Source organism: Nipponia nippon, unplaced genomic scaffold (genome assembly GCF_047370975.1).
Source record: "Nipponia nippon isolate SJK-2023a ecotype South Korea unplaced genomic scaffold, ASM4737097v1 scaffold_4, whole genome shotgun sequence".
In the NCBI taxonomy this organism is placed as follows: Eukaryota; Metazoa; Chordata; class Aves; order Pelecaniformes; family Threskiornithidae; genus Nipponia; species Nipponia nippon.
Genome location: NW_028262358.1, coordinates 62,493,270 through 62,510,900, shown reverse-complemented (window position 1 = coordinate 62,510,900; position 17,631 = coordinate 62,493,270). Strand labels below are relative to the sequence as shown.

The window sequence follows — 17,631 nt, the reverse complement described above, 5'->3', positions numbered from 1 at the left end:
CTTCAAGCCATTTGGTATTTGTGTCTGTATTTATTCTGACAACTGACATTTATGTCAGGACAGAAAGGAGAAATGTGCACGAGGCAGTGGTAAGGACGTGAAACAACTTTGTCAGGTGCCAGCAGCCATAGAAAAATTATTCCTTTTACTGTAGGTAATAATTCCACATGTGGTTCGCTTCCAAAAAACATTTCCTCAGTAGGCAGAACAGGCAATACCTGCTCATTTCTGTAGGCTGCAGGTTTCTTACAGAAGTAGTCACAGCTCTCCTGTAGCCGTATGCTCCTCTGTGGCCTGAGGAGCCAAGTACTGTGCGAGGTAATAGTGAATAACAAAACCAAATTCATCTCAACATAAAGTTCAGCAGAGTCAAAACTGCTGCTGCTTCATGCAGTTCCCTTTGTACATAATAGTGCCATTGATAGGAATCTGTTTTTAATTACAACAGAGGTTAAAAAGTCAGGACATCGCAGTGGTTAAAACATCTCAAGCTGTAGATTGAGGGTCCACATTTTTGCTGGCCTGAGAAGTAAATGAGTGGGCATTTTCTGCTGAAGCAGAGAACATACTTTTTTGTTCAGTGAAAAAGTCTTGCTGCTTTTTTGGTGTTTTCTTCCAAGTAGCAAAAAAAGGGATGTGTCTTTAGTCATTCTAGGCTGGACTCGGAGAAAGGAGCACCATTTCTGCTGCTGAGCCAGCCGTTCTGTAACTTGGTACGTCTTTTGAAACGCAGCATGCCAGAATGGATATTTCCCCTTAAAATGACTTGGCTCTTATGATTCAGGCTGACCTTTAACCACTGGGTCTGTTGACTGTGATATAAACTCTGGCATTATCTTTATTGCAAAGGAAGCCATGTTCACATTTGGCATTCATGTATTACTTTGATAATCATTTTTGAGTGACAGGCAGTGTCACAGCAGTCTAGTATTTGAGGTCCCGGGAGCAGAGAAAACAAGGTCCAGTTCCCAGCATTGCCCATAATCCTTCTATATAATCTTAGCGAATCACTTAGTTCAAAGGTGATTGGGTGCCTGTATGTCTTTACAAACGCCTCTGAATATCTTTATAGACCAGATTAGAGCCCTTCCCTATTTCACATGGATACTGCAAAGGTAAATACATTAAAGGTTTTAAGGCTTTCTGAAACTAGGGGTATTTAGATTACTAACTCCCATTGAAGTCAATAGTTTCTGAATACTGTGTTCTTCACTGGAACATATTTCCGCTTACCTAGGAAATATGAGCGCTGCTAGCTGGCTTGCTGTTTAAATGACTGTGGTCTTTGTGGTCATACAAAGACGCTCCATGTTTCAAACTTTTCTCGTAGCCCAGAAAGAAGGTGCACCAAGTAACCCTGCGGAAGCCTTCTGGCTTGTGCAACTGATGGCGTGGTGGAAGTGTGGTGGGTCAACCTTGGTTCACATCGCCCTTTGCTCCCCTACCACAACTGTTCTTGGGTTAGGATGAGTTGTAGCTCTCTGGCACTAAGTCTGATTCTTGTGACTCCATGGATTGAGAGGCTTTCTAAGTCCATGCTAGATGAAAACTCAGTACCAGAAGTCATTAGAGGGAGCTGACAATATTTTATTATGAATGGCCTAGGACATTTGCTGGGAAGACAAAGGAGGGGTTCCACCCGGTGACCAAATTACACTGGGAAAGAGAGGTACACAGTGATCATGCTCACAATATATTTTCTAGCTGTCTTTTCTGAAATGGCTGAAATTGTTAAAACTGCAATTCTGAGCTCTGCAGGCTGGGGAGGTCCTGCCTGACTGCCTGTCACCATGGCTGAGGGGACCTTCAGTCCAGATGGCTCATTCATTACCACAGTTCTGGGAATTATTTTGTCTGCATGCTCTTTTTCCTCTGAAAACGTCATGTCTCAGGGCACAGCTTGTGCCTGAACTTTTTTCCCAAAGCATCAGCGATATGGGAAAGATTGTTCAACTGAGTCATTCAGGGATAATTTTTTTAAAAATAAAGAGCTTTCTGGCTGGCTGAAAGCTCAGAGATTGGAGGGCTCCAAATGTACAGCTGCAGCTGTGTGGGCTGTAGGTTATTCAGCTCTGGGTTCAAAAACAGGGAGGCAATCTGCTCTGCCTCTGTGTAACTAGACAAGACTTTTCACTGTGCTAAGATGTGGAAGTGACTCAGTTATTCCAGATACCGTGGTTGGAAGCATTGAAAGGATGCAGTGATGAGGTCTTGCTTATATATTTTCTCAGGTTCCTTGCCCCCATCCTCAGTTTGGGACTGAGGACCCTAGACTTCTCTCTGCTCCTCAACCAGAGGGAGGAGAGTAGCAGAGCAGCTTATAGTCACAGCAGTGAGGAAGGCATTGCATTACTACTGTCTTGCCACAATAAGTCAGTATAATCCCATATATGGTTCAGCCAGACTGTTCTCTTTATAGTTCCCTGGTTTATTTAGGAAATGTTGCCTTGGGATTTGGGATTTTGCTGTTGTTCTTTTCAGCTTTGTTTTTTTCCATCTGTGGAGAAATAGCTGTGTGCACTGAGTAGAAATGTACCTCTTCTGAGAAAATAAAAGCAGACTTGTTTCAGGAGCAAGAAACCTACTTGAATTTGTTTCATTCTCAGTTTTTTTTAATGCTTTTCTTTAAACAAATAAAAGGAGTGCAAACATTCATTAAAGCCTCAGTTCTGAAATGCACTTTTCCAGGCACAGCTCATGCCAATCTATATAAACTTAGAAAATACAAAGAAATTATACCTATGACTGCAGTTTGGTTGTTTTTCCTTATATTTTTGCAATTTGGATTCTCTTTACCAAGCAATTATGACTTTTCTATGGCAGTGAAACATTCACATCTGGTGTTTTTACACAGACCATGGCTAAGACGCTGTCTCTAACCAAGTGAATGCAGATGGCCTGCGTCATGGCGTGAAGTTAGCCATCGGATTGTGAAAACGGTTCAGATTTTGGCACAGCCTATAGCAAGCGAAGAGTCTGTCCTTACTTGTGCTCCACAGCCTCTCTGCAATAGCTGTGATATCACTCCAGACTTACGGTCATCCACACCCATTATGTCCAGTACCATGGACTAGTACCTGCTCAGTCCTTACCTAGAAGCCGTTTGTGCCACCTGAGTAAATTGCTCATGAGGGTTAAGTATGCAGCCCCCTGAATAATGACAGCCAACGCAAGATGGCCAAGAGGGAAGAGTGAACCTCTCACTCTTTTCTCCTACTTGGCCATTAAGAAACTGTAAATAGCTCTGGGGAATTCTGTGCTCTCCATATTCCAAGGATGTCCTAGGACTTGCACTCACTGACTGGCTGACCTTCTCTCGGTGAGCTTATCCATGTTGTTCTCCAGCTAATTGAAATTCTTTAAGGCTTGTAGGGACGTAATCTGCAGAAGGTCTTGATAAGTGCCTCAAAACCCGTTTCTACTTAAGAAATATTACTATTGATATAGTATATTCATTAATACAAGCAGCTAGTTTCTGTGTTCTATTGAGCCTGCTTGCAGGTTGCCAACTGGGTAACATGGGTGTAATGTCTTCCAGTCCCTTCTTTTGGCCCACTGGTTGGTCACACTTCAGTCTTCAGCTTGCTCAAGTTTTGAAATTCATTAGAAATACTAGCAGTGGTGTTTGGATTGAAACATTAAGCAGATGATTTTAATCTTCTTTGTTTATGGAGGTACACCCTGTTCTGCACTATTCACCAGCTAAAATGAAATGCAGAGTGGGGCGTTAATATTCAGTTTGCTACATGTAAACCTCAGTAAGCTGTCTGGACCTCTGTGATTACATAGCAGAAGTTTCTTGGGTGTTGTTTCTGTTGGTTTTTTCTTTTCTAGCCAGCACAGCAAGGAAATGAGGTGTTGTGAGGTGTAATTTGTGAAACTTGCATGAAGTGAGAGGAGCAGAACCCTGCAGCAGGGAAGACATCTGACCCAAGGTGGGGGAGGTTCTTTGGTTTCATGTCAACGTAATGCTGATATGTCAGTCTCTGTTAGTGAAATCACAGCGGTGTCATTAATAAGAAGCAGATGGTGATCGGAGCAACCTCAACTTCTGACGTGAGCATCCCTCTTAGGACTAAAGGCTGTGCAGAGCAATGTCCTCTTTCTTACCTCCTGCCTCGGATCACAGGTGTATGCTGTGTTCCAGGAAGCATTATTGAATTATTCTGCTTTCAGAGAAATAGCATGCCACTGAAGGCATTCCCAAAGGTTACTGATTGGAGTATGAGCTCTGACTGGATATGTTAAATAAAGATTGATCAGAACTGTCAAGGAAAAATTCCATTCCTGTCCCACTGCAGGAAATTTAGACGTGGCATTGGAAATCTTACAGCCCGCACAATGAAGGACACGGGTTTTTGGCCACAGAGAAAAGAAACTTGTTTTGTTTTTTCACTTGGAAAAAATAATGTTATGAAAGATGTTTTTTTCTTTCAGTAAAATTCCAGTTTTTCATTAGAGATATTTGTCTGGTAGTGTTTTCATTGGTCTTATTCACATGCAGTGTGGGGACCTATGGAAAATCAACTGAAGCTTCTCTGCTATTCATTTTGCCCTCCCCTGTTTAGCTCATTTCCCCACCTTATCCCATAACATGACTGGCTATCATTGAACGTTGAGAGGTCATGTTTCTGGCCACAGCTCACAGATGTTGGGTTCTTCAATGTACGGCTCTTTCCTTGATCATGTTGATGACCTAGCTCCAAAATATTACTTCACTTACTTCATCTGGAAGTAGCAGGATGTTTTTTGTTGTAATGGTCAGTCATGGTAAAATGAACAACATAATGTTCCTTTAGATGGCTGCTGGTAATATCAGTTGGTGCTTTCAGCTATCTTTAATATACAGCAGGTATAAAAATTAGGGGAAAAAATCTTTACCAGTCCAAGCCATTTTGGCCAGCTTTACTCCAATGCATCACAGGTACTGTGTTTGCACACAGTAAAAGAGTGCACAGCTGCAGTAGCTCTTGCTTGTTTGTGGCTCTGCTTCTTTTTTGAGGTGGTAGCACAGCTTGCAGAGCAAGGAGGCGCATGCCTGGAACAAACACATTAAGAGATCTCCCTGTGTCTCCCAGTTGGGCTTCCTAGTCTTGGGGATGTCCTGCTCAGCTCTTCCCATTGGTTCTGCTTGATCCCAGCCTCTTCTGTTTCAAAACTCGAGGACTCAAAAGTACATTACAGTTTATGTCACTGTGTCTCCTGTTGTTTCTAGAAATCTATCTTTTTGTGGCAAATACCATTAAGAAGCAAATTGGCAAGAGATGGTGGCCTTGTGCGCTCAGGGATGGCATTATGATACATCTTGTTGTGCAGCTGAAAAGATTTAACTTATTTAATTATTTTCTGTACTTTTGGCATCATTTTTCATGGTATTTATCAGAGTGTAGCAATATTTGAGCAGGTGAGAGAACCAGCTTCAAGAAGGTATTCAGAATGAACGTGCCATAAAGCAATACCAAACTGGATCTCATTCAATTTCTGCAGTCTCTTCACATTCACTTTTCAGAGATTCACTTTTCCTACTCCATTTCCACAAGATCATTCAAATGTAAAAGTAATCATCCAAATGCAAAGGGAAGGCCTTAGGAAGGCTAATGTGCCCAAGGCACCCTGCACCTCCAGTGTACACACCAAGATTTTCTCATCTGTGTTTGATCCCCATAACCAGGTTTTCTCTTCAGATTTATTAATGTAACCCTACAAATCATATACACCTGACTTCAGGGTCCAGCTTATACCTGGTACTATCCCATCAGTACGTTACAGTAGCATTTCAGTAACTGGGGTAGAGCTTCAGTCACCCAAGCATAGATGTCTAGTGCGTGTCTGTGGGATGTCCCCTCATGACTTCAGCTGCCACCCTGGGGAGGTGAGGGTCTCATGCAGATCCCTCACATGTCTGCCAACCATGTGCAAATGTTCTGGAAACTCAGAGGTACCTTGAATGTTGAGGGACTCTGTGTTGAGGTGATTGAGTCCCACTGTGTGTCTACGCTTGTCTCTTCAACAGTTGCAATGACTAAGCCTTTCCAGTAACTGATGCTGCTTCTTTCACTGATAAATTTCTCTCTCCAGCTTTTGAAATCTTCTTGGTAAGGGCTGTTTGCCCTCTAAGATTGCTGCTGAAATGGTCTCTCTGAGCAGAATACATAAACATTGTATCCTTATAGGTATATCTTCTCCTTGGCTATGGACATGTATAAAAGAGTTTTTCTCCATAGAAATATAGCACTCCTTTTCCAAGGCAGAAACTGCTTAGTGTCTCTGCCAGCAGCTATACTGTGTTGCTGGCCAAATCATGTTGCTCCCATTTTGTAAACTTGTTGAAATACCCATTTCTGCTCTGATTCTACAGGCTCTTTGCTTCCCAGCCCCTCTCTGTACACACTTTTTCTTCTTTCCTTGTATTAGTTGCTCTGCTGCTCTGCAGTTTCTTTCTAATTCTTCAGAGCTTAAATCAGCCTTTTCTGGCAGTTTCTTCTCCAGGTTCATCTCTCTGATTCTCATTCCACTCAGGGCATGATTAGTGACTTCACAGACCTTCTGAAAGTGCTTAAGTTTGATTTAACAAAGACATCCCCATTGGGTTTTTTTTTTTGCTGATATCTTTTAGGTGCTTTATTCTTCCCAATATAAGAATTTGTAGTGAGAATTCAGCCCGGAAATAAGAGCTTAGTGCAGTCCTATAACAGTCATGTGCTTGTCAGCTATTAAACTGTTAAGGGAGCAGCAACCACCCAAGCATTCACACACGATTCAGGGAGTCGCGTACACCCCACCTGAGACTTTAACTGCTCGGACCGGAGCCCCTTCGCAGCGGGCAGCTCCATCGAGCTGACGGGTGCCCCTTTCCGACTCCTCGCTCACACACACTCACCCCCGGGCGCTTCCTCTCTCCTCAGGCTCGTCCCTCGGTTTCCCCAAAGCAGGGTCTCCGACACGACGTACGCCAGGCGAATTTATTGAGTGGTGCAGCGGTGAAGAGCAGCTCGAGCTGGGTGCCTCCGGGGAGGGACCCTGAACGAAGAAATCTCTGGGCAATTATACCCTTACAGCCTAAGTTCCCCTCCCCTCATGCGACGGTTTGGTCCAATAGTAATATTTGGATCTGAGGTTGTCTTGTTCCTTATCAGATCCTTTCCCTGTCTCCAGGCAGGACATTCCTTTTCTTATCTTGAATAGTTGCAGCTTCTGCCGATGGTTTCGGCTCCCTTATCTTCCCGGTTTGCACCGGTTTCAGGGCCTTCCTTCATGTAGTGAGGCAGGAGTTCAGCATACGGTCAGCGCATCTAGGTGAAAGTTCACAGCTTGCAGTCTAAGGCTTCAACTGGTCTTTGGATTCTTATTTGAGCTAAAAAGTGACTTCTACAACAAAACAAACCCAGGGTCACATAACAAGCAATCTTAAGAAATACCCCTCTGTCATTACAAAATGAAAAACAAGAGCTTATGACTGTTTCTTGGAAATCAATATGATTTGTATGATTTCTTACCTCCCAAAAAAGCAAAAAAAAAGCTGCGTCAGAATGACGTTGCCTGAAATAAATTAGTTTAATGGCAATTTTCCAATTGCTCTTTTGTAGGTGTAGCAATTAGCACAATGGCTCTTCATTGTCATCCTGTTCCTGTGTTTAAAAGTAAGGACATCTCTGAAGCGCCCCGTCATCAGAGTGTGATACCATTGGGCTGCACGTTGGCAGTATTGAGGATGTCTAGGCAACTCAGCATCGGGTCCCCACTACCTTAGAAAAGAGCACAATATTTAAAAAATTAAAGTTGTTAGTGGGTCTTCCATATTTACCTCAGATGACAGAGCCTTTTCAGAAATTCCCTTTTTGAACTTTCCTTGTAAGTGTCAGGGCTCAAGCTTCCCGTTTTTCCCCATCTCAAGCCAAAATTCTAGCAGCAATGACTGCTTGAGCTGGACCTTCAGTGGACTCAACATGTAAGACTTGCCATAAAACAGCCAGTGATTTCATCATTTGGGGAATTAAATTGTGAAGTTTTTTTTCCTTGGAAGGACTTTATAAAAGATTCTGAAAGCAAGCTGCAAAGGAGACTGTCACTTTCCTGACGATGAACACTGGTGTCGTTTCTTTCCCTCTGCTTCTCTGCAGAAGTACCCTTGTTTTGTGTCCTGCATCCTTTGTGGCAAACTAACTCTCAGTCTTTTATTTTCTTCTTTCTTTTTTTTTTTTTCTTATCAGACCGATTTTACAGATTAGTATCATTGATCTTTGTAGCAAACGTTGAAATCCATAGAAAATCCACAGAAAAAAACCCACCTATTTATGATTAATTCCCTGCAGTTTGGAATACTTGATAACATCTGATAGATCTGTGGCAAAACTCAAAGTCATTTCATAACAGCACCCCACCCCTGGGCCACGAGAGCAGTTCTTAGCTGAGATCAAGTCACGCAAGTAAGTAAACCCCAAGTCCACATCTGATTAGAGCAGATATATGGGAGAGATGAACAGGATTGGCCAGATGCTAGGCCATATGATAAACACCGAGGATCATGGCATCATATAAAACTGGGCATTTATATGGTACAGCTGGCTATGCATAATCTACTCCTAATTTATAAGGCTGGAGCATCTGGTCCATTGCTGTTGCTCTATCAGCTTTTCCGGAGCCTTGTTCTTGAATTTCTGGTAGTTGAATACTGCTCTTCTGAGTGCCAGTGGAACGGGAAGTTAAAGCTATTTATAGTGGGAGATAAGCTCTTGCTCCATCCGACAAATAAGATAATGTTCAGCCATGGTCATGAAAGAAAGAAGGGTAGATCACTTGTGGGATGGGCTCCACTTCACACAGGGGTCAGTAACTGCGAAGTCTAAAGGACATAATATCTATTTCTCATTGGCGGGACCCTCAGCCGTGACACAAGGACTTGGCCAGATGAGGCCATTGCGACAGGCCGTGCCCGTGGCTGCAGACATCCCCCAGTGACGTGGCAGGCGAGGGCTTGCAGATTAGGTTGCACAAGTCCTGCTTTCATTACACTGCTTGGTCTTCCCACCCTATGCCATAGCCCTAGAAGCCAGCATTTATTTCTCTCTTTGCTGAAACAGAAGCTGGCATTTGGCACTTTGTTAGAAAATACCTGCTCTGTAAGTGACTAAAAAACCAAGAGAAGGGTGTTTTCAGCTGGGTCTTGCAAAGTTATGGCCAGAAGGAGTCAAGCCAACGATGTAAAGGTGTCCTGCACTGAGTGGCGTGCATGTGCACTAACCACCGCTGAGCCATGTGCCAGCAAGGGCAGCGCTGGAGAGGTGGACCCACAGCAGATGATCTCCTTTTGTCCACGAGGAGGAAAGGGAAGGAGGGCTAGAGCTCACTTTTCCAGGTATTTCCAAACTGACTTGCCTCCAGGAAAGCCCCGGCTGTAATTTAGAGCTCTTCATTCCACCCCCATGGAGACGTAAACAGCAGTGCAGCATACAGACTACGGCACAATGAAGTTGTTTTTAAAAACTACAGCATTACCAAGGCTATCTAGAAGCTGTGGGTGCAGATCACCCAGCCAGTATATGCTACAGCTGAGTACCTGTCCCCATCCTGCGAGCCCAGTGGAGCATGTCTTGGGAACATGCCACTACTGCTGATTGCAGAGAGAAAATACAGCCCCAGTCATTTTACCAAACCCTTCCCCAGTAAAATTACATGTCAGAGCAAAGCTGAAAGGAAATTTGCATTTCAAATGGAAAGAGAAAATTGGCTTTTGCAGAACATCATGGGGTTGGCAATAGTTACCAATCCTGGTACTGTCAGAATGGAAGTGCGTTGTTCCTGCAACTCTTGCGCTGCTTTCTGTAAGCCTGCGTTGTTGCTGAGGAAGTGAAATCTGGTTGGCAACATAGCAGCACAAGACTTCTTCAGACCTTTTATTGTTTTTCCCAGTATGTGTGCTGCACATTTTTTATAATTTTATCAAATTGAAAAGCTTTCGGATTTCCAGCATCCCCATAGATCCATAGCATGGCAGCTGCTGTATTTCTAGTCAGGTCTGAACGCTTCAGGTAGTCCTATGGCTCTGCTGCTTCTTTTTTCCTTTATGTCTCTTCTAAGATTTGAGAGCCCTAAACAGTTTCATCCTCTGCATCTGACATATAGGTACAGTATCCGGCATTGTCAGTCAGTTCCCTGAGTAGGTTTAGTAGATGTTACCTTAATAAAGCTTTATCTTTTTGTAACAACGGCAACATGACCTGCCCTAAGGAAAGAAGTGAAATTGAGAAAGAACTTGAATTACTACAGATATTGTTTTCAGGCTGTGATAATCCACAAGTGGATGAAGTCACCACTGTTGAAATATAAGACAGGCTATTTCTTAATAGTTTGCCTGGATGGTTTTATTGTGGTTCTGCCCAGTGCAAGAGGAGTGGCAGGGCAGTGCTGGATCTGAGACTTGTCATGGCGCGAGGTACTATACAGAGATTTAATAAACCTCGCTTCCCAAAAAAACTTATCTAAATTAAGGAACTGTGGGATATGGGTGGGGCAAAACAATTGGAAGAAATGGGAAAGGAGCAAAAAGGGAACCGTGGTGAAAGACACCTGGTTTTATGGACTAGATATGTGGACATGGCTGGATGCCTGCAAATCTAGTCGTTCAAATATATCATGTGTTAGAATCAGACGGTGGAAATATCTAATATGCAATGCCATCTTTTGTTTTGGTAAAGGCAAGAGCGACCAGCATTCACTTACTTAAGCACAGCCTCCTCCCAAACGCCTACTGCCAGCGTCCTGCTCAGCAGTGCTGCCTCCAGGTGAGGTGTTAGTGACGGACCATGAAAAATGCTTTGGATGTGGCTTAAGTGAGCTCAAGGTCTGTTACTTAAACTGAACCAATCCACCTTTGTGTACGTGAATTAAGGGAAAAGTGGATAGTGACTATGTAGCAGGGAGATCCATTTTTCCCTGGGCTTGCTTTGCCCTCTTGTGTCCGGCCCAATCTCACTTCCTCTCATTTAATTTGCAATAACAGAATGCAGTTAAGTATTAAGATTCTCATTACTTACAGACCTTGGAGATCTGGAAAGGCCACTTCACCTCTCTAGCCTGGCATGGCTTAGTGGATATCTACCCAGACCTTGCCCAAGAAATCTTTTCCCTTGTGAGATGAAGACTAGTGGGAGTAAAATCATTAGAAATCACAGGTGATGGTCAGCATTCGTTCATCATTTACTGTGAAATGGTTGAAATAGAGGTCTCTTCCCTTCAACTGTCTGTCATTGACTGAAAGCAAGGGTCTTTTCTGTCTCTGTTTAAATGAGCTCCTGCCTAATCACATATTGGGTTCACTATCAGAAATGTTATGTTGAGGACAATATGAAGACATTGTGAGTGTGGGGTATACTCCTGTACTGTACAGTCCTTGTTTTAAAGAAAAGACACTTTTTTTCATCTTCTGTTGCAACCTTTGTTCTAGAAGAAATAAAATATCTGACACTTCTATTTTATAAATTGTATTTTAATCTCAAGACTTAGAATAGAAAAGCCCTAGAAACAACCTTAAGGATATTTTCACAAATGCTTTTTGCATGTTTGTTTTGGTTTTTTTTTATATTACAAGACTGCTTCCTTTGTAAATGCAAATACATACCATCAGAAATTGCAATAGAAGACATACAAAGAATCCTTGGTCCTTGGCTTTTGTGTAGCACAAAATGATTGTGATGAATCAAATCATTTAATGCAGCAAAGGTTAATTTTAAAAGTATCCAAGCATGTATTCCAGACATAGACCCCAGATGTTGATTTACAGCTGGATCTGTGATGAGAGGCATCTTCAGCCATTATCCCTGTAACTGGGAAGAGAAAGAGAATTGCTGCTGGAGTGTGCATTTCAGCTGGATGGTATTCAATTTAACTGAAAATGCAGCACATGCCATTCGCCTGCATCCCTCCTGTACCTCTGCAGGTTCAAACTTTGATGCTTTTCCAGTTTTCCTCCATTACCCCTAGAAAGGGCCCAAATCTGAGCTTGCTAAGGCCAATGACACTGAAGTAAACTTCGGCTTAGGTCTTTATACACTCTGTGCCTTGGCACCTGCAAGGCAGGATAGATAGTAAATCTCTCTGCTGGGCATATGATATGTGAAGATAGTCTAGTGATTGAGGTAAGTAAACAAACAGATTTTTCAGACCAGCTAATTAAACTAACTAACTCTTGCATGTTGGCCCATGGAAACTCATGAAATTTGATAACTGATGTATTTTTAAACACATTACACGTGAAGAATGGCCATGAAAAGAGGACAGGCTCATTTGAATTAAATACATCAGATAAATTCCTGAACAGAATTGCAGAGCTTGCAGAAGAATTGCATGTTAATAAAGTTGGAGGTTGCTCATTTTCCTAGTTAATTATTACCGGATGGCAATAAAAACCGATGAAAGCAATACTATGTATAACTGTTTAAAGAAAGGGAAGAGGGAGGCGTTTCTGAGGACCATGCCAGCATGCAAATAATTATCCACGCCGTTCCTCTAATCTCCTTGGCCGTATCATTCTTACCTGGTGTGAAACTAGCTGAGATGATGTAAGAACTCTGGCTAATATTGTCATATGGGATGGCAGTTTTTATGCCCCACCTTTTTTTCTCCTTTTGGAGAGTATCTGCCTTTGGTGAGGGGATAGCTCTTGACTTGCAGGGTCATCTCCACTTTCAGCTGGTGACTTACCTGTCGCAGAGCTGCCAGCCCTGTCACTGCAGCACCGTGCATTGCCTGCTGCTGTAGGCACTGCTGCGGTCCAGCATTGGCACGTATGTTTTAGTCTCGATGCAGTAGCTGACTCCGGGCCTCAAATCTATTTTAATAACCTTGTCTTTGCCTTCATACACCAGGACTCTGTGTTGCTTCAGACAGAGTGGAGTAAAAACAGCCAGTCAAGCACATTACCCTAGCAAGTGTGTCTGTGAGTAAAGTTTGATAAGAATAGAGGATGCAGAGCAGCACATGGACTTGCATAAAGTCAATAACATTAATTATTTATGATTTTTAAAGAAAATCCCACCCCCCCCAATTCCTGTCCTGTCCCAGTTTTTTAATCTAGGTCTGAACGTATGAAATACTAAGTTGATGGGAAAGAATAAAGGGAGGAATTACCACTCAATTCAAACAAATTCAATTCCTGAAAAATAAGCCTATTTAATAAGCCTATTTTGTTTTCAAATACTTGCACAGTCATCGATGCTTTCACAATCCCAGAAGACTGTTTCAACTGTAAAACAAGAATGGTGTGTCCATACTTTCCTGGCTTTTCAATGGTAAAGGGTTCATAATTGAATATGCACTTACCTCGTTTAGCAAGTTGTTAATTATGAAGACTTGATATAGCAGATCATAATAATTTGACATTGGTATCTGGCTGCCTCTCTTCCTTTTATAAGGAGAACGTGGAGCCTGGAGCTTTAGTATTATAGATTTGTTGGTATGAACCACAGTTACCGTCGGAGGTCCTATCATAGCTAAGGAAAAAAACCCAAAACTATGAACACAATTACAGTTTCTTAATAACATTTCACAGAAAGCAATTGGAATCCATTCAACAATTTAATATTCTTGTTATCAACAGTATATGATGCTGTATTTACTGTTAAAGTGCCACTTTGTAAATCCTTACTTCTTGGTGGTTATTGCTTGGGACATTTTGGGGGTGACATTTCCTGGGTTTGTAAAGCTATCTTTAAGCCAAACTTTTTGAAATCTCTCAGAGCTGCATGTTGCTGACTGCAGGCTGGTCAAGCAAAATGCTTTGGATTCTTTTCCCTGATTTCTTTCCCCCCCATGTTTATCTGTGTGCGTGGACTGCATAAAACAGCTATTTGAACCATTTCAGTTATGCCAAGGACGCAGCTTCAATCATTACTTGCAAATTTTTTGCAATCTTCTTCGTTAAACACAGCTACGGGTTCAATCTAGTGCCTGCATACCTGTGCGTGCAGCCCCAGAGACGTGGGGAGACAGGACAGCAGCTGCCCCGTGCGTCTCTCCAGGAGGAGGAGGTGGCACAGGGCAAGATGGGCTGTTGCTGCTGCAAGGCACTGCTTTATGTCAAAGCTTGTGGTTTCATCTGTATAGGAGGCTCAAAGTAGTTTGCACTTCAGGGCTGTGAAGTGACCTGCATTGACAGTCAGAATTCAATTTTGCATCGACCAGTGAGGGAAAACTGGTTAATTCATGGGGAACTTACTGGTAGGTACACTGGTACTGTTCAGTGTTTTGACAGTCCTCCAATTTCTAACATACTATGGCATTACAATGACTGTACTAACTCAAAGCTTTGCGCATGTCCTTTCTAAATACACTGCAGTCAGGAAAACAAATAAATGCAAGAAGAATGGTGGCCACACAGCTCTCAGCTCTCTTCTCCCTCCCCCCCCCACCCCCCCCACCCCAAGCAGAGAATGTTTCCTTCTTTTCCACCTTGTGTCCAGTCCTTCCAGCAGCTCCGAAAACAGCTGAGAATAATTTGTGTAGTTCCATGCCTTGAGGAAGAGGTTGAGTTAAAGGGAGCCAGGCAATTCTGATCCCATAATTATTGATAAGTGGCTACTTATCCATAGCTCGTTGGCTTTCAAGTGTGGGGAAAATTATTTTATCACAACTCTTCACCTCAGAGCTATTGACTCGCAACTTTTTTTGGTACAGCTTTGGAGCTAGAAAAGGTTTACTCATGTTTGCAAATTGTGAGCAGAAAAGATGTATTCCATGCCACAGAAAATCCAGTTCCTTTCTCAGAGACACCCATATGTTTGCACTTACTTTCTCGCCAGGGAGTGAATCTGCAGCTGAGGCTCCAGTTGGAATAGACGCCAGCTGATGCAGCTTTCACTCTGCCATAGTAAGGCTCTTGGACGTCAGACATCTCACTCGTTAGGTCACAGACATGGCCTTGAATCCCCCAGCAGTCGTCTTTGTTTTGCCACGTGCTCTGCCCGTACCTATGGAGAAAGAGGAGGAAGGATGTAAGCTTTAGCTATCGCCGACTGGGTCCTTACAGATTTTTAACCGTCTGTTTTAACTCAGCAGTACTGACAGGCGTTCTGCCTTGGAAATTAACTCCCTTCAATTTGATGACAGGGAAGATTGATTCCATGGGTGTTTGGGAGATACAGGTTTCTGTCTTTTCTGAAAGAAACCTAAAGCAGAGACTTGGGTCACCAGCTCTGTAGGAGCCACCGCATAGTTGCCCCTCGGGAGAGGCAGGCAAGCTTTGGCTTAGCCAGTGTGTTCAATGATGGGCAGAATGCTGGTTTCTACCAGCTAATTTCTCAAAGGCAATAGTGGTGCTCACCAGGTGTGCCAGGGACAGGAGCGTACCTTCTCTGAGGACCAGCCCCTAGCCCTGCCTCAAGTTTGCCATGTGAGGCACCCTGTGGCACTGTTGTGGGCAAGGTGGGCCACTGAAATACCTTAAAGGTCCCATTGCAGAAGTACCTGACCTAGCTAGACCTGCTTCAGGCAGGCTGCTGGACCCGGTGATCTCCAGAGGTCCCCTGCAAACTACATTCTTCTGCAACTCTATGGTGCAATGCGGGTGCAGAGCGTATTGCTGGAGGCGCTTGTTCCCTGCCTGCCTTGGGCCGTTCAGCTGCCCCTTCTGGGCTATTATAAGGCGCAGCAGCAGCCACCTGGCAGCCAAGCGGGATGTGGCTATTCCCCAGGGATGGGGAGAATATCCCGTGTCACCTGAGAAATCCCTTTGATGTGCCAAGCAGGGCTGGGCCCCAGCCCGGCGGGAGGCTGGAGTTCCCCTGGTACTTACACTTTATACTGCACAAAGTAGACCGTGTCTCTTGCCTCTCTGGCTGTCCCAGGCTGCCAGTGCAAGGTGCTGTTGAAGTTTAACGAACGAAACTCTACCTTCTGCGGCTTAATTGAATCTTGCAGGTCTTGGTTTTCCACAACTAAAATCGCTGCAAATTATAAGGAATAATAACATAACGTGCTTGTCACAGACATGCTCCTCTGTATTGAAATCGGGGGGTATTGCTGCAGCTCATTTGATTTCATGACTAGCAGACTGCAGAGAAATTAAATCTCCTGGATCTCATGTTCAAAACTTTCCAAGTCACAGTGACCAGATCTAGCAGTTACAGAACAAACACATTTAGTATTATGAAAGGAACAATTTTATATGGTTTGTTTCTGTTTTTTTTTTTTTTTCATTTTTCCTTAGTGAGTTTACTGCTGTGAAAGATGCCTGATGGACATCCCAGGAAACAAACCCTTTGGATCAATTCACAGAGCCTGCAGTAAGCAGCCCCATCAGTAGTTAAAGTCAAGTGCTCTTTCCTCCACATCTCAGCTTTAACCTGCAGGGGTTACAGCTGTTTTAACTGTTAGCACAGCCGTGTTTATCAGCTCTTGCCTAATAAAAAATAACCTGAGATTCGCTGCTTTGCTTTTCCAGTCTGCACTATTGGAAAAAGCTGCCTGACAATTTTCAAGATACCCTGTTTTCAAACCGTGATGGTTACTGATGACAGAATCAGTTAACAACCTCTCTGAAGCATCCAAATCCTAACATTTTCCTGGGTTTCGTGACCCAGATGACTGCAGCTTTATCCGTGGCATATCACAGAATCAGGTAAAACTTGTACTAGTTGAATTGAAACTGATAATACAGCCATGAGCAAATTTAATGGGCAACATACTTGTTTTATCCGCATTTCAGAATCTTGAAAGACAAAATAACAGACTAATCTGGAAGTGACTGGACTTTTGAAAGCCACCAAAAGATCCAGAGATTTCTTGGCTCATCAGGAGATTCAATAACAGACCCAACACCCCTCTCCCCACATAGGAAAAGAGCAGAAAGCCTTTACTTACTAGTTATCTCATCCTGAAGCAGGTGCATCAGTAAGCAGAGGGAGGAAAGCGTGATCCCTCTCATGCTTAGGAGAGCAGATCCATGACTGAAGAGCATCTCTCTTCCTCTTGGGCATGTCTTATGAGGAAGTAATTGTTAAACACTCCAGAGTTCCCCTTACTTTCAACAGTTTCCAAAATCCCCGCTTTGGCTTTGGTTTAATTTGGCTGAAAAGCATGAGAGTTGCTCTAAATTAAACATAAGCAATTGTTCTCACTTGGCAACTGTGGTCACTCTGAATTGTGGAAGTAATTATGAAGCAAACCCGCATGAAAAAAAGCCTTTTTTTATTTAGGCACTAATTCCCAAGTGATGTCTGGCAATATTGCTTTGTCCCATAAATTTGTCACACAAGCTTGCTTGCTTGCCATGCTAAGATTTTTCTTTCTTTCTGTCTGTCTGTCTGTATTTTTCAGCTCACTAGTCACTCAGAGCTGAAGAACACAAGAAATTTTGCTGCAAACACGTGAAAGACCTACCCATGGGATGTCATCTGATTTGGTGGCCTGTCTTTGGGTCGAATGCAAGCGTATGGAGTTTGCAGGTGTGTTCGCGGCAGGGCGTCATCTAGGAATATATCATCGGAGGAACGAGGGGCCGTGAAATCGCTGTCAGCCGTGCTGTTGGGCAGTGCATCCACACCACGCTGGCTGCTGGAGAGATGCTAGGAGGCTGAGGCAGCCGCAGCACTGCCAGCTTCTGGGCAGGGAACAGGGAGGCGAGCCAAGCCCATCGGG

General features: G+C 43.4%; 2 protein-coding genes across 8 annotated transcripts in view; both read right to left on the bottom strand.

Moving 5' to 3' along the window:
* The window catches only part of IL20RA (interleukin 20 receptor subunit alpha), a 50,346-nt gene extending 42,934 nt beyond the window's left edge, over positions 1-7,412 (bottom strand). For 2 of the 5 annotated variants that reach the window (XM_087775290.1, XM_087775291.1), the window contains exon 1: positions 6,881-7,412. The gene's annotated coding sequence lies outside the window, so the exon portion shown is untranslated. The remainder of the gene's footprint in view (positions 1-6,880) is intronic. The other 3 variants (XM_087775286.1, XM_087775284.1, XM_087775288.1) reach the window with 2 other exon arrangements.
* Positions 7,413-11,513: 4,101 nt separating this feature from the next.
* Positions 11,514-17,631, bottom strand: IL22RA2 (interleukin 22 receptor subunit alpha 2). 3 transcript variants are annotated; one of them, XM_087775780.1, is made up of 7 exons: positions 17,374-17,631; positions 16,855-17,061; positions 15,788-15,938; positions 14,785-14,963; positions 13,318-13,487; positions 12,700-12,875; positions 11,514-11,822 (listed from the first exon to the last, which is right to left on the bottom strand). In XM_087775780.1, the coding sequence occupies exons 2-6, from the start codon at positions 16,949-16,951 to the stop codon at positions 12,723-12,725; spliced, it is 750 nt and encodes a 249-aa protein (XP_087631906.1). In that variant the 5' UTR covers positions 16,952-17,061; positions 17,374-17,631; the 3' UTR covers positions 11,514-11,822; positions 12,700-12,722. The 3 variants fall into 3 exon arrangements, with proteins under 3 accessions (XP_087631906.1, XP_009459092.1, XP_087631907.1); XM_009460817.2 differs by having other exon boundaries at positions 16,855-16,972; XM_087775781.1 differs by lacking the exons at positions 11,514-11,822; positions 12,700-12,875 and adding an exon at positions 12,883-13,240.

What these genes read in the sequence shown, in the direction of transcription:
- IL22RA2 (XM_087775780.1), bottom strand. Translation starts at nt 16,951, where the DNA reads ATGCTCTTCAGTCATGGATCTGCTCTCCTAAGCATGAGAGGGATCACG. An exon ending in GCTTCAGGATGAGATAACTA is followed by an intron (nt 15,939 to 16,854) that starts GTAAGTAAAGGC and finishes TATAATTTGCAG; the next exon opens with CGATTTTAGTTGTGGAAAAC. An exon ending in TTAACAACTTGCTAAACGAG is followed by an intron (nt 12,876 to 13,317) that starts GTAAGTGCATAT and finishes CTCTGTCTGAAG; the next exon opens with CAACACAGAGTCCTGGTGTA.